The sequence below is a fragment of the Mchenga conophoros genome, linkage group LG11, assembly GCF_057382185.1.
Source record: "Mchenga conophoros isolate Kocher_MC1m ecotype Shallow Benthic linkage group LG11, M_conophoros_male_GT1.1, whole genome shotgun sequence".
In the NCBI taxonomy this organism is placed as follows: domain Eukaryota; kingdom Metazoa; phylum Chordata; class Actinopteri; order Cichliformes; family Cichlidae; genus Mchenga; species Mchenga conophoros.
The window spans coordinates 36,735,896-36,752,456 of record NC_140536.1 but is presented as its reverse complement, the minus strand read 5'-3'; the positions used below and the strand labels follow the sequence as shown (position 1 = coordinate 36,752,456).

At 43.1% G+C, this 16,561-nt stretch overlaps 2 protein-coding genes across 2 annotated transcripts in view; both read left to right on the top strand.

Moving 5' to 3' along the window:
* The window catches only part of LOC146564940 (uncharacterized), a 62,120-nt gene that overhangs the window by 24,898 nt on the left and 20,661 nt on the right, over positions 1-16,561 (top strand). The gene's annotated exons all lie outside the window — the stretch shown is intronic.
* On the top strand, positions 1,015-16,522 carry LOC146564942 (uncharacterized). The gene is made up of 6 exons (XM_085290627.1): positions 1,015-1,146; positions 8,052-8,304; positions 8,435-8,475; positions 14,699-14,972; positions 16,053-16,136; positions 16,434-16,522. The coding sequence occupies exons 1-6, from the start codon at positions 1,015-1,017 to the stop codon at positions 16,520-16,522; spliced, it is 873 nt and encodes a 290-aa protein (XP_085146753.1).

Genomic DNA, 16,561 nt, shown 5'->3' with positions numbered 1-16,561 from the left:
CTCCAGGCAGAATTTGCGGAGTCACAGGGGCTGGAAAAGGCATTCATGTGTTATCGATCGTTCCTGTGTGGGTTAAGTTGAAGAAAGGCAATAAGTTGATTGAGACTTATGCATTCATGGACAATGGGAGCCAAGCCACGTTTTGTTCAGAAAAACTGATGAGACAACTGGGTGTAGAAGGTAAGAAGACAAAATTCATGCTTTGCACAATGGGACAAGAAAAGATGATGACAAGTTACCATCTGTCAGGATTAGAAGTGTGTGGTTTAAATGAGAACACCTATATAGATCTTCCTGACATTTACACTCATGCAGACATTCCAGTGTCTAGAGAGAACATCCCTACACAGGATGACTTAAAAAGGTGGCCACATCTTCGGCAAATCAAGTTCCCACATTCAGATGCAGACATTGGACTTTTGATAGGATGTGATGTGCACAAGGCTATGGAACCATGGGAGATTATTCATAGTAAAGATAACGGTCCATATGCTGTTCGAACAGTCCTGGGTTGGGTTATCAATGGCCCTCTCAAGAGAGATTCCTGCTCTACTCCTTCTGACAGAGAGCTGAGTGTTTCAGTAAATCGCATCTCTATCACTAATGTTGAGAATCTTTTGATGCAACAGCTCAACTATGATTTTCCAGAGAAAGCTTCTGAGGAAAAACGGGAAATGTCACGAGAAGACATCATGTTTATGGATTCTGTCAATGGCACAGCTGAAAGGATTAATGGTCATTATAGCATAGGTCTTCCTTTGAGAAACAATCAGCTCTCTGTCAGAAGGAGTAGAGCAGGAATCTCTCTTGAGAGGGCCATTTTTTATTTTTTTATTTTTTTTTGTTGATGAGTGAGCATAGGGGTGGGATTTAATAAGTTTTCTTCGTCCCACTCCTTTTTCAGGCAAGTTTTGTTTTTTGTTTTGTGTATTTTATGTTCAATATAGGTATTTGTTGTGCCTGAAAATGAATAAATAAATGAAAAATGAATGAAATGAAAACAAAGCTGTCAAAATGCCAAACAACCGCAGTGCAGTAATGCAGAGGGCAGAGAATCTGAAAAGAAAACTAATCAGATACACAGAGTTTCATAAGGAGTATCAGAGCTTCATGTCTGACTTGCTGAATAAAGGCTATGCAGTTCAGGTACAAAACATAAAGACTACCCCTGAAAATGAGAGAGTTTGGTACATACCACACCATGGGGTGTACCACCCTCAGAAAAGAAAACTCCGTGTAGTTTTTGTCTGTGCAGCATCCTTTCAAGGGAAATCACTGAACGAAGAACTCTTGCAAGGGCCAAACCTAACGAACACACTGATTGGAGTACTAACAAGGTTTAGGTGGGATCACATTGCCTTGATGTCAGACATAGAAGCTATGTATCACCAGGTGCGAGTACCTCCAGAGGACAGTGATCTTTTGCGTTTTCTCTGGTGGCCAAACGGGAACTTGAATGAACCTCTGCAAGAATACAAAATGATGGTGCACTTGTTTGGGGCAACATCCTCCCCAAGCTGTGCAAACTATGCACTAAAAAAGGCAGCAGAAGATGCTAAAGAAAAAATGCCACTAGCAGCAGTTAATGCTGTTCTGAACAATTTTTATGTAGATGATTGTCTTCTGTCAGTTTCAGATGAAACAGAGGCATGTACTATGGTCAGGGACCTGTCTGCATTGTGTGAGAGTGGAGGATTTCACTTAACAAAGTGGATGAGCAACAGCAGAGCTGTCCTTGCTTCCATTCCTGAAAAGGAAAGAGCAAAGGAGATGAAAGATTTGGATTTGAGACATGATGCACTACCAGATGAAAGAGTCCTAGGAGTGAACTGGTGCACAGAGACAGATGTATTCAAGATCAGGATAACTGAAAAACCTGTGCCAACGACTAGGCGAGGCATCCTCTCATTTGTAAGTGCAATATATGACCCATTGGGCTTTTTGTCTCCTGTCATTCTGACAGCAAAAATCATCCTGCGAGAGCTATGTGGCAGGAAGATTTCATGGGATGAGGAAATCCCAGCTGAACTGGCTCAAAGGTCACAAGTTTGGCATTCAGAGCTTTCAAAACTTCATGGCTTTACCGTCAACAGGTGTTTGAAACCTGCTGGATTTGGAGTGGTCATATCTACACAATTGCACCGCTTCGCTGATGCCAGTGAGAGAGGTTACGGAGTCGTTACTTACCTCCTTATCACAAACCAGAAAAGAGAAACTCACTGCTCATTCATTATGGGCAAGTCCAGAGTGTCTCCTCTGAAGCAGATAACAATTCCACGTCTCGAGTTGACAGCAGCTGCAGTTGCTGTAAAAATGGACAAGCTCATGAGAAAGGAGCTGCAAATGCCACGAGAAGAATCTGTGTTTTGGTCTGACAGTAGCACTGTTTTAAAGTACATTTGCAGCGAGAACATCAGATTTAAGACATTTGTAGCAAACAGAGTGTCACTTATTAGAGACAACACAAAACCAAGTCAGTGGATGTATGTAAACTCTGAATTAAACCCTGCTGACCACGCTTCAAGAGGAATGAACACAGAGACATTCATGAAGTGTTCAAACTGGATTGCTGGGCCAGAGTTTTTGACAAAAGATAAGAAAAACTGGCCAATTCCACCGGACATTAAAGAAATACCAAAAAATGATGTCGAAGTCAAAGAGGTAATGAGTGTAGATGTTACAAAATTACCTGAAAATCCAGTGAACAAACTGATCTCTCACTATTCAGACTGGTACCGTCTAAAAAAGGCAGTTTCCTGGATACTTACGTTCAAGCAGCTGCTTGGCAGGTTAAGTGCCCATCGGAGGCTTCTCATGTCACAAGCAAGTGGCTGTGACAGCAGCAAAAGGAAATCTGAAAAGGTTGCAGGTCAAATGCAGCAGTTCAAAACATGTATTAAGGGATCTTCACTTACTACTGCAGATGTTGCAAAGGGAGAAACTGAGATTGTTAAGTTTTGTCAAAATCAAAGCTTCGCAGAAGAAATTGCAAGTCTTCAAAGGGGTGACAAGCTTAAAAGGAGCAGTCACATTGTGAAGCTGGATCCTTTTGTCCAGGATGGAGTTTTAAGGGTTGGCGGTAGGTTGCATGAGTCTGCACTACCAACCGATGTTAAGCATCAGGTGATTCTCCCTAAAGGTCATCATGTTTCTACTTTGATTCTGAGACACATTCACCAAGAAACAGGCCATGGAGGAAGGAATTACATATTATCCAGGCTGAGAGAAAGATTCTGGATTCCACAGGCAGATTCAGCAATAAGAAAGATCCTGTCAAAGTGTGTAACATGTAGAAGGACATCTGCGAAACCTGGTGAACAAAGAATGGCAAACTTGCCACAAGATCGCCTGATTCCTGACAAACCTCCATTCACGAATGTGGGCGTAGACTATTTTGGACCTTTTGAGGTCAAGCATGGGCGCAGCAGAGTTAAGCGATATGGTGTATTGTTTACATGTCTTGCTGTTAGAGCAATACACATAGAAGTTGCCCACTCACTTGAGACTGATTCTTGCATAAATGCATTCAGGAGGTTTATTGCAAGACGAGGTCAAGTTTCTGTCATGAGATCAGACAATGGCACTAACCTTGTGGGTGCAGAAAGGGAAATGCGTGAAGCAATCAAGGGATGGAATCATTCAAAAATCTCAGAAATGCTCGTGCAAAAGGGTATCACCTGGATATTTAACCCCCCAGCAGGGTCATATTTTGGAGGAATCTGGGAGAGACAAATTCGCTCAGTTAGAAAAATTCTTAACCAGATCCTAAAGCAGCAACCTCTGGATGATGAATGCTTGCGGACATTGCTATGTGAAGTTGAAGCAATTGTCAACGGCAGGCCAATACCGTAGCAGTGTTGAGTAAAATGACAATATTGTCATTAGCTCTGAATATAGCAAATGTAGTTATCACCGCGACTACTAGCACAGAATAGGAATAAAGACTGAGTAACTTTAACATAAAATATACCTCATATTGACAGAGATAATTATTTTTTTCAAGCAGTTAAAGCAGTTTTTGCATCTAGTATGATTAACTAAAGTATGTGCACATTATTTTTTAAGGCTTATTGCTGGAAACATGCTCTGCTAGTGCCAGGACGTCTAAGTCCATCTAACAAAAGGCTCTTATACTTAAACAGATATACGTGTGCTTGCTATATCATAAATCAACAAGAAAAGATAAACTCTCCTAGGAAGTGTGATCTATGCCAGAACACACTCTGTACAGAGGAGTGAACGCACCCCCTCTTCAGCTACACAGAGTTCTTACAGACCTCTTTAGGATGAGACATTCTTTCAATCTAAAAATGATTATACTCTTCTAAGCATATATGAGTAAATGTTTCTAAGCATAAATGACAATCAACAATACAAAACCTATCACCAGTGTTCTCCTCCACAGGTTCTCCTCAAGGGTGCGTCCTATTGCCCTTATTATTCACTCTCTATACAAATATGTGTCAGGGCAGACATGAAAACAGGGTCATTATTAAATATGCAGATGACTCTGTTATTGTCAGCCTACTGAAAGAGGGTGAAATTAACCACGGTCCAGTCATTGATGACTTTGTTCAGTGGTGTGAGGAGTCTTATCTCCAGCTGAACATATCTAAAACAAAAGACATGGTTGTTGATTTTAGGAAACAACAAAATGGGCAAGCAGTCACTTTAATTAAAGGTCAGAAAATAGAGCAAGTACAATCATATAAATATCTTGGGACCATAATCAATGAAAAACTGAACTTTGATCAAAATTGCAAATCAGTTTGTAAAAAGGGTCACCAGCACCTTTATTGCCTTAGGAAACTTGTTCATTTCCACATTGACCAAAAAATTTTAACTTTGTTTTATCGTTCTTTTATTGAGTCTGTTTTATCCTTTTGTTTGGTGGCATGGTTTGGTCAGACCTCTGTCACAGAGAAAAACTCTCTAAATCAGATAGTGAGATGGTCCAGTCGTCTGATAGGTGAGCCACAGTCTTGTTTAGCCTCCCTGTACTCTAAGCAGGTACAGAGGATGGCTTTATCAATCCTTAAAAATGGTTCCCATCCTCTAAGGGGTGAATTTCAGCTTCTTCCCTCAGGACGGAGGTTTCTATTTCCGAGATGCAGGACAAAGCCTTATAAAAATAGCTTTGTCCCCGTTGCTGTCACTGAATTAAATAAGAACTGTTTTTGATTCAAAATATTAAAATTACTATATATGTGCCACAGTGAGGTTTATATCTTTACTAGGTATGTGTGTTTTTAAAGGGATGTCAAATGCTGTCATTTTTCTGTAAAGCAAATTTACCTTGCCTTTAGGTATAAATAAAGTTACCTTACTGAAACCCGTCACACCCCGCTTAGCGACACTGCAATCGTGGCACACACTGCAAACAATTCGGGTCTCAGCGCAGCTGGGAATCAGTGCTATGCATGGCCTGCGATTGGGAGATGAAGGGAAGTGGCACAAACAATTAAACAAAAAAAACAAAAGTGAGGTCACACTAAAAAAGTCCAATGACACATTAAAAATAGGCACATGCAATAGCAAACGATCCAAACAAAAATGGCAAAAGTCTCTTACCGACAGTATACCCACTCACACCCGAGTGAAATAATTGCCTCTGGGTTTTTTCCACAGAAGAGCGCTGACTTCACCCCACACACCCACTACCTTTTCACAGCTCTTCAGCCAATCACCTGGCAGAGAGCAACAAACTGCCAGGTGACACTTGTTACACACTTAAAGCCAAATTAACTCATAAAATGTGTCCGTCATAATAACGTTACAGGCTGTGCTAGGCTTTGGCCCACATCAGTCTAAAATTGTATGTAACCACGAATAACGTGTTTTGGAAACTAACTGCACAACAGGCAGCACTGTTAGTTCTCTCAGTCTCAGAGCAGCATTTCTAATTTTGATTGAAACTGTCAGAGAAAACGGCAGCTTTGAGCGAGCCCGGATATTAGTTTACAGAGGCTGTTAGAATTATATGTCTAACGTTAAAATGTTGGTGACACAATAATTTCATCCTAATGGCACTGACGTATTCATAGGGTTAATTTTTGAGACAAAATGTCATGAGGTAGTCACGATTTTGGTAGTCATGCTTTTGCAAATATCCTTGTAGTGCAGTTTGCACAAATTGTTTTAAAAATGCACTCACACTACAAACATTGTTGTTGGTTCATGACTGTATTTGAAGCACATGTGTGACTGCATGTATGTGGAATGCCTCACTGTTATTGATCAGGTGACAGAGGCAGCTCTGCCATGTAGCTCGGACACAGGTGATAAGGCGAGGTCACAGGTGACTGACTGATGATTTGGTGCTGTAGATTAAATAGTATTTATTATCATGACAATTGTTGGGCTGCTGATGTAAATTGATTCATTAGTGTATTTGACAAAGAATCTGAATTGACACGTCTCACGTTTTATATGGCACGAATCAGTGTGTTATTTTATCAGGTGGCAATATGTCCTAGTGCAGTCAGAGGGGAAGAGCCAGGGCCAAACATGAGGCACATCAGGCACTTAATAATAATTTTAATCTGAGGATAGAACGCAGGTACTGAGGCTGAAAGAAGCTTCAGTGCTCTCAGAGGACTAAAAAGTTGGCTACGGTCAACAATGACTCAAATGAGATTAAACAATGCTGCTGTGTGTCCACCAGGAGAGACTGGACAGTATAGATGTAAAACCAATATGCCAGCAGTTTATCTCAGTTAACGAGAGGAGCAGGCCTGTGTTTGGCTGCTTCACACAGTGGACATTGAGTTGTGTGGGACACCAGTAGTCCATGTTGCTGTAACAGTAGTTCATGTTTAGAATAGAAAATCTCAGCTCACTGACTTGATCGGGGCAATAGTGCCTAAAATGTTGCATAATCTTGCTGAGAGATCTTTTACTTTGTGGTAATCTGAGATGAGTAGTTTTATGGACAAAAACCAGCAGGTCATTCAGTGTTCCCTTAGTGCTAATGTATCAGAGATGTTGGTGTGCTATTACTGAAGTAATGTTGTTAAGTCCTTAAAGTCATATTCTTTTATTGTCATGACAGTATTTGAAGCTGTTTTTATTTTTGTATGATACCTGATTTATATGGAATATGGCTGAACTAAAGCCTGAAATACTTAGTCAGTCATTTGTTTAATAGTAATTTAACATTATATCATTCACATATAAAACTATGAGTTGTGATTTTAAATGGTTTAAAAGCATGTAGAATAGCATATGTAGGCAAGTATACTTCTCCTTTTATCAAGAAGCAAAGACAAAAAGGGGGAAAAAAAGAAACAGGGCAGGGTTCGGTGGTTGAATCATCCGTCCCCACCAATGCCAAAACCAAATCTACGCCCTTGCCTGGTGTAATGTTTTTCAGCTAAAAAGAAACATGGCCTGACTCCTACCTAACTATATAAAGAGCAACTGAAGGTTAAATGCAGCTAATATGTCCTGTTTTAAGCCAGGCACTTACACCTCCACTCCCCTGCGTCTCAGCCACCATCGCTCTGGCAGCAAGAGCGCCAGAGCCAGAGGAGGGGGGAGCTGGAACAAACCATTTTGGGAGGGGGGAGGGGTTATCTATACTTTTGTTGTTAAAATGTTATGTCTCAACCAAGTACTGTATGCTTTTTATATTTTTAGCAGTGTGTCACACAAACAGCAAATATTGTCAAAAAAAGTAAGAAATCTTTGGGGGTGCTTTGATTCATTCAGCACCCCCGAAAATGGGCTAAAATCGCCCCTGCTCCAAACATTGTGGTGTCTCTACTGCTGCACTTGAACGTGTCCTCACCCACAGCATCTCATCATGATATAATAGTTGCAATAGGTTTGCAGTGGATAAGAAGGATTGCAAAAATTCAGTCATGGCAGTATAAAAGACAACTTTCATGCCTGAAAATGGGTCAGAGGTGAAAAGTTGTATTTTCGGGCTTTGAAAAGTATCATGTTGAAAATGAATCTTCCTTTAACAAACTGAACAATTTTCTGTTAATCAGAGGTGGAACAACCATTTGAATTGCACATGTCTGTCATGTGACCTCTGTTTTTGCCAGGTAGAAACGATGGAGTCTCTCATTCAGCTGCTTTCAGAGACACTGGGGAATCTGAGTGACAGCGAGCTCATGGACTTAAAGAAAGGCCTCAAGAGGAAATATAACTCAGCCGTCCCATGGAGGTTGCTGAAGGTGGCAGACACAGTGTTTTTAATGTTACAGGCTTATGGCCAACAGTCAGTAAAGAAAACCATGGAGATGAAGATGACGGATCTGACTCAGCAGCTGTCAGACAGCAGCTCAGAGCCAACAAGTAAGTAAATAGTTAAAAATACCAAAACTTGTTCTCAACATATGTTCATAATGTCAACAGAAAGATTTGAAATGAGAAAATGAGTAGTTAAAAAACTATTTCTATTTCTTTTATTTCCTCTTTGTATTAGAAAAACAACTGGATGAACATCTGTCTGCACTGATCCACAAAGCGAGCATTGTCCCTCATCCTCTCTGTGCAGAGCTCAGCTTTTATTCAGTAAGATGCAGAATGACAATCATAATGTAATCAATTAGACTGGATAGCTCTTTGGGTGGCTCGGGCCCATCGTCCTGTAGGCCCACCACCTGCAGGGGGCAGTGCAGTGGGTGGGTTTAACATGTACTGAGTGGTGGTCAAAGGCAGAGGCCCTTCTTATCCAATTCTCAGTTATATGTGTGTCCTAAAAAAAGTGATTCATTTGCCTGAATAATAATAATAATAGTGGTCTAAGGAGCTTGGAAAGAAAAGCATGTGAGTGGGTGTTAAGGCGTCTGGGAAGGATCTCAACACTGGATTATAGATGGCAGACAGTTGGTGTCGTAAACCACCGCCACTGTTCAAAGATGGTCGCTCACAGTGGACAGAAATGGCTTCTTTCACTCCTCTTTCAAACCATCTGTCCTGTCTGTCCGTGTGTACATTGGCATCCTCGAGGATGCCAATGTACACACGGCTTATGACACCAACTCTCTGCCATCTATAATCCAGTTCTGAGATCCTTCCCAGACGCCTTAACGCCCACTCACATCCTGGGGCGTCTGACCTCAGGAAATCACATGATAGGGTAGGGCCAGGTTTCACATTGAGCTCACCTGAAACCCTGGCTGATTGTGACCCACACCCGTTTTCACACCTTGGCTCATGTGATTAGGTAGAGGATCATCAGGGGGTCCTTCGTCCGTCTTTGGGGGGAAACTCCCACTGGGTTTAAATCTGGGACTCTCCACCATTTGATCCTAGAACTGAAGAAACAGAATCAGAATCAGAATACTTTATTGATCCCTGGGGGAAATTATTTTTTGTTACAGTGCTCCATTTTAAACCAACATTAAGACAAGACAGACAATACACTAACTAAGAATAGTACAATATATACATATATATACATACATACAGTGGGGCAAAAAAGTATTTAGTCAGCCACCGATTGTGCAAGTTCCCCCACCTAAAATGATGACAGAGGTCAGTAATTTGCACCAGAGGTACACTTCAACTGTGAGAGACAGAATGTGAAAAAAAAATCCATGAATCCACATGGTAGGATTTGTAAAGAATTTATTGGTAAATCAGGGTGGAAAATAAGTATTTGGTCAATAACAAAAATACAACTCAATACTTTGTAACATAACCTTTGTTGGCAATAACAGAGGTCAAACGTTTACTATAGGTCTTTACCAGGTTTGCACACACAGTAGCTGGTATTTTGGCCCTTTCCTCCATGCAGATCTTCTCGAGAGCAGTGATGTTTTGGGGCTGTCGCCGAGCAACACGGACTTTCAACTCCCGCCACAGATTTTCTATGGGGTTGAGGTCTGGAGACTGGCTAGGCCACTCCAGGACTTTCAAATGCTTCTTACGGAGCCACTCCTTTGTTGCCCGGGCGGTGTGTTTTGGATCATTGTCATGTTGGAAGACCCAGCCTCGTTTCATCTTCAAAGTTCTCACTGATGGAAGGAGGTTTTGGCTCAAAATCTCACGATACATGGCCCCATTCATTCTGTCCTTAACACGGATCAGTCGTCCTGTCCCCTTGGCAGAAAAACAGCCCCATAGCATGATGTTTCCACCCCCATGCTTCACAGTAGGTATGGTGTTCTTGGGATGCAACTCAGTATTCTTCTTCCTCCAAACACGACGAGTTGAGTTTATACCAAAAAGTTCTACTTTGGTTTCATCTGACCACATGACATTCTCCCAATCCTCTGCTGTATCATCCATGTGCTCTCTGGCAAACTTCAGACGGGCCTGGACATGCACTGGCTTCAGCAGCGGAACACGTCTGGCACTGCGGGATTTGATTCCCTGCCGTTGTAGTGTGTTACTGATGGTGACCTTTGTTACTTTGGTCCCAGCTCTCTGCAGGTCATTCACCAGGTCCCCCCGTGTGGTTCTGGGATCTTTGCTCACCGTTCTCATGATCATTTTGACCCCACGGGATGAGATCTTGCGTGGAGCCCCAGATCGAGGGAGATTATCAGTGGTCTTGTATGTCTTCCATTTTCTGATGATTGCTCCCACAGTTGATTTTTTCACACCAAGCTGCTTGCCTGTTGTAGATTCACTCTTCCCAGTCTGGTGCAGGTCTACAATACTTTTCCTGCTGTCCTTCGAAAGCTCTTTGGTCTTGGCCATGGCGGAGTTTGGAGTCTGACTGTTTGAGGCTGTGGACAGGTGTCTTTTATACAGATGATGAGTTCAAACAGGTGCCATTCATACAGGTAACGAGTGGGGGACAGAAAAGCTTCTTACAGAAGACGTTACAGGTCTGTGAGAGCCAGAGATTTTCCTTGTTTGAGGTGACCAAATACTTATTTTCCACCCTAATTTACGAATAAATTCTTTACAAATCCTACCATGTGGATTCATGGATTTTTCTTTCACATTCTGTCTCTCACAGTTGAAGTGTACCTCTGGTGCAAATTACTGACCTCTGTCATCATTTTAAGTGGGGGAACTTGCACAATCGGTGGCTGACTAAATACTTTTTTGCCCCACTGTACATACATAAGTCACTCATAAATAAATAGTTGGAAAAGAAACATGTGTAGTTGTAGCAGTAACCAGTGTGTTAAGTGGATGCGTTGTACAGGGAGCCACAGGCAGGAAAGATTTCCTGTGTCGTTCAGTGGTGCTTTTCGGTCATCTCAGTCTCTCACTGAACGTGCTCCTGTGACTGACCAGCATGTCATGGAGTGGGTGGGAGGTGTTATCCAACATTGTCTTTATCTTGGACAGCATCCGCCTCTCCGACACCACCTTGAGGGTGTCCAGCTCCATCCCCACAACATTGCTGGCCTTACGGATTAGTTTATTAAGTCTGTTGGCATCTGCGACCCTCAGCCTGCTCCCCCAGCATGCAACAGCATAGAGGATCGCACTGGCCACAACAGACTCGTAGAAAATCCTCAGCATTTTCTGGCAGATGCTGAAGGACCTCAGTCGCCTCAAAAAATAGAGACGACTCTGGCCCTTCCTGTAAAGTGCTGTGGTGTTTTTAGCCCAGTCCAGTTTATTGTCAATGTGAACTCCAAGGTATTTATAGTCCTCCACAATGTCAACACTGACCCCCTGGATTGAAACAGGGGTCAAGTGTTTCCTGGTCTTCCTGAAGTCCACGATCAGTTCCTTGGTCTTTGCCACGTTGAGCTGCAGATGATTCTGCTCACACCACGTGACAAAGGAGTCGACCACAGCCCGGTACTCTGTCTCATCATCCCTGCTGATGCATCCAACCACCGCAGAGTCATCAGAAAACTTCTGAAGATGGCAGGTCTCTGTGCAGTGGCTGAAGTCTGTGGTGTAGAGGGTGAAGAGGAAGGGGGAGAGGACAGTCCCCTGTGGTGCCCCTGTGTGGCTGATCACCTTGTCAGACACACACTGTGGGAGACGTACATATTGTGGTCTTCCTGTCAGGTAATCAACAATCCAGGACACCAGAGAAGCATCCACCTGCATCGCTGCTAACTTATCACCCAGGAGGGTCGGCCTGATGCTGTTGAAAGCACTGGAAAAGTCAAAAAACATGACCCTCACAGTGCTCGCCGGCTGGTCCAGATGGGTGTAGACACGATTGAGCAGGTAGATGATGGCGTCCTCAGTTCCGAGACGAGGCTGATAAGCGAACTGAAGGGGATCCAGATGTGGTCTTACTATGGGTCGCAGCTGGTCCAGGATGAGCCTTTCCAGGGTCTTCATGATGTGGGAGGTCAGTGCCACGGGCCTGTAATCCTGGGGGCCACTGGGACGTGGCGTCTTTGGTACAGGGACGAGGCATGATGTCTTCCACATCACCGGGACCCTCTGCAGACTCAGACTCAGCATAAACAGTTTATGAAAGACTCCACACAGCTGGGGGCCACAGGTCTTGAGGACAAGGGGACTCACTCCGTCTGGTCCAGCAGACTTGCCTGAGTGAAGTCTCCTCATTTGCATCTCAACCTGGTATTGAGTGAAGGTGATGGGTGGGGAAGGGGTGTCAGGAATCTCACAGGAGGCAACATGTGAAGAGAGAGGCTGGCACAGTGGTGTGGCTCTGGATTCCAGGCTGACTGCAGGTGAGGTTGTGGGGGAGTGAGCAGACACTGTGGTGTTGAATCTATTGAAAAACAGATTCAACTCGTTGGCTCTATTCTCACCTCCCTCAGCTCCCCTGCTGTTGGTTGGCCTGAATCCAGTGATGGTCTTCATGCCATGGTCTTCAAGAAGCTTCTCGGATGAGAGGTGAAACGTCTTCAAGCAACTTAAAGAAGTCCAGACACTTTTCTTTCTAAGCTCCTTAGACTACGATGACCTGGATGACTGAGAACCTTCACAAACAATAATAATAATAATAATAGTGAATACACAACAAGGTCTTCACACTGTGAATGCTCAGGCCCTCGTTACTAAATGTATCTGTGTTTTCAGAATCAGAATCAGAATCAGAAGAATCAGAAGGGTTTTATTGCCAAATGTTGAGCAGGTTTACAACATTAGGAAATTGCTGCGGTGCTTCAGTGCAAACATACTGTCATAAATGCTTAAATAGACATGAAAATAAAAATAAGAATAAGAATTAAAAGTGCTATGTAGAAAGATATATACATGAGTGCAGGTGGTGATCAGTGCAAACATGGAATGATGCAGTGACACAGCGTAGGGTCATGTGTTAGTGGCGGGGACAGTCATATGGTTATTGTTCATGTGTCCAACAGCAGAGAGGAAGAAACTGTTCTTATGGCGAGAGGTTCTGGTGCGAATGGACCGGAGCCTCCTGCCTGAGGGGAGCAGGTCAAACAGACTGTGTCCAGGGTGAGAAGGGTCAGCTGAGATCCGAGCTGCACGCCCCAGTGTCCTGGAGGTGTACAGGTCCTGCAGAGATGGGAGTCTGCAGCCAATCACCTTCTCAGCAGAGCGCACAACACGCTGCAGTCTCTGTTTGTCCCTGATAGTGGCTCCAGCGTACCACACGGTGATGGAGGAGGTGAGGATGGACTCGATGATTGCAGTGTAGAATTGCATCATCGTCCGTGTTGGCAGGTTGAATTTCTTCAGCTGCCTCAGGAAGTACATCCTCTGCTGGGCTTTCTTAATGACGGAGGTGATGGTGGGCTCCCACTTCAGGTCCTGGGTGATGGTGGTACCCAGGAAGCAGAATGAGTCCACAGAGGTGATGGGGGTGTCAGTCAGGATGATGGGGGGGAGTGGGGCTGTGTGCTTCCTGAAGTCCACAATAATCTCCACTGTCTTCTGGGCATTCAGCACCAGGTTGTTGTGGCTGCACCAAGACACCAGACGTTCAACCTCCCTCCTGTAGGCAGACTCATCCCCGTCCGAGATGAGTCCAATAACGGTGGTGTCATCTGCAAACTTGATTAGCTTGACAGACTGGTGGGTGGAGGTGCAGCAGTTGGTGTACAGGGAGAAGAGCAGAGGAGAAAGAACACAGCCCTGAGGGGAGCCGGTGCTGATGGTCCGGGAGTCCGAGACATTCTTTCCCAGCCTCACATGCTGCTTCCTGTCTGACAGGAAGTCAGTGATCCACCGGCAGATGGGATCAGGCACATTCATCTGGGAAAGCTTGCCTCGGAGATGGTCTGGAAGGATGGTGTTGAAGGCAGAGCTGAAGTCCACAAACAGGATCCTGGCGTAGGTTCCTGGGGAGTCCAGATGCTGCAGGATGAAGTGTAGGGCCATGTTGATGGCGTCATCTACAGACCTGTTGGCTCTGTATGCAAACTGCAGGGGGTCCAGGAGGGGGGCCGTGAGGGTCTTGAGATAGGAGAGAACCAGGCGCTCAAATGACTTCATGACCACAGATGTCAGAGCCACGGGTCTGTAGTCATTTAGTCCAGTGATCCTAGGTTTCTTGGGACAGGGATTATGGTAGAGGACTTGAAGCAGGCAGGCACATGACATGCCTGCAGTGAGGAGTTGAAAATGCCAGAAAACACTGGGGCCAGCTCGTTTGCACAGTGTCTGAGTGTTTTAGGTGAAAATCATACATTATCATAGAAATGCCAAAAAATGTCTTAGTGTGGAAATGATATATTTTCTTTATAAATGTTGGCTTTTTTATATTAAATTTTTTTGAGAAAACATGATTTAAATGTCTTCAATTAGTTTTAATATTTAAAACAGCAACAGAAACATTAATATTTAATTTTTCTTCATGAATGTTTGAATTTTCCAGGTTGCAACAATGGCAGCTGTTAAAGATCTGCTTCTAGAAACACGGGAGGATTTGAGTGATCAGGGTCTCAAGGAGTTCATGTGGTTCCTGCAGTTCACATGTTTTCAGAGGGGCCTTCCACAATTCCCACCGAGTACAAACAGAAAACATATAGTGAACGCGATGGTGCAAACATGTGGCCAACAGTCTGTGGAGGTAACCATTGATGTTTTCAGGGACATGCAGAGAACTGATCTGGTGCAGAGGCTGTCAGAGAGCAGCTCAGGACTCAAAGGTAAGAGAATAATTATCCCTAATAAAAAAATTATCAAGAGTTGATTCAAAATCTTTGAACCAAGTCACAAAAACTGAACAATGGAAGTTTTTTTGTCTTCCTGAAAGAAGGCAGGAGGATTTTCTTCACTGAAGTGTTTAATAATAGATATTGTTAAATAAAACACAGACATTAATATTAAGATTACAAACGACTAAATTCTTTCCTTACACACTTAATTGTTTTCTGATCATTAACCCTGACGTTAAATAAGTTATGAATGGATTTAAGGTGGACGACAGACACTAGACAGACAATCATTGTGGAGCCTAAAGAGAGCAAATGAAGTAATAGATAGATGAGGTGTTGTTCACAGCCGGCACCTTTCTAACTTTGCCAGCATCAGCTTTAAAATCTGTACCTGATCCTGAGAGTTGTTGTTGTGGCGGCTGAAAAGCTGCAGCTGTGTGTGTTTGTAACAGCAACCGAGTGTAAGTATGAATAAAGATTGTGCTGAAAAGCATTAAACTGTGGACGAGTCTGCTGTGGAGCTGCTACACTTTCTTTTCTCATGGTAACCATGATATTGTAATATTTCTCCCAGAGAAACTTTGTGGATGAATACTGGGCTGCGCTGAGCCAGAAAGTGAGTAATATCACCTATGACTGTATTTAAATGATGCAGCGTTCACTGAACATGTTCAGTTTAAAAAACTCCTACATGTAGAAAAGATAAACAGAAAGATTAAATTCATCAGGTTGGAATAAATGTTAATCAGGTGTGTAATTATCACTTACATCATTTGCTTGTAACTGTGTCTGGTGTAATCTAAACATTTATGAGACGTTGATGAGATAGAAAAAAAACTGGAGAAAAGTCGCATTTACCTTTTTTTTCTCAGGTAGAAACGTTGGCGTCTGTTATTGAGCTGATTTTGGAAACCCTGGCTGGTCTGAGTTACTGGGAACTTGAGGTTTTCAAGGAAGTCCTGCGTAAAATTCATTACAAACATTAGTCAGACATCCAAAGAATCATCTACATGAGGACAGACCTGCAGGACACGGTGTTTTTCATGGTCCTGACTTACGGTGAGCGGTCAGTGGAGGAGACCATGGAGGGTTTAAACGAGATGAAGGGGGCTGATCTGGCTCAGAGGCCGTCAGACTGCAGCCCAGAACCCAAAAGTAAGACAACAAAGATGAAATAAGTTAAATGAACTCTGGTGGTTAAGATGTCTCATAAGTAAAGTTTTTGTCTTTCATAAAAATATTGTAGAGAAAAGACAGATTGTTGTCCAAATCAGAATTTATGAGTGTTCAAGGAACAAAAAAATGACAAAAAGTGACTCCTTCAGTCTGAGAGACTGAATAACACAAACAGTGTCTATCATGGTTGAGCTTTAAATGTAATGTTGAAGATTATACAACTGTCAGTTGGTAAGTAAGTCTCTTGTGAGTGACTTTGAGCACTTTTCTCCTCAGAGAAACACTCTGTGGACGAACGACGCTCTGCACTGATCCACAAAGTGAGTCATGTCACATCTCTGATTCAGTACAAGACAGCAGGCTGAAAGTCAGAGGACTAAAGTATCATCAGTTCTCATGTTGAG

Coding starts and splice junctions, on each gene's coding strand:
- LOC146564942 (XM_085290627.1), top strand. CDS start 1,015: ATGCCAAACAACCGCAGTGCAGTAATGCAGAGGGCAGAGAATCTGAAA. Junction 8,305..8,434: donor CAGCAGCTCAGAGCCAACAA/GTAAGTAAATAG, acceptor TCTTTGTATTAG/AAAAACAACTGGATGAACAT. Junction 14,973..16,052: donor GAGCAGCTCAGGACTCAAAG/GTAAGAGAATAA, acceptor GTGAGCGGTCAG/TGGAGGAGACCATGGAGGGT.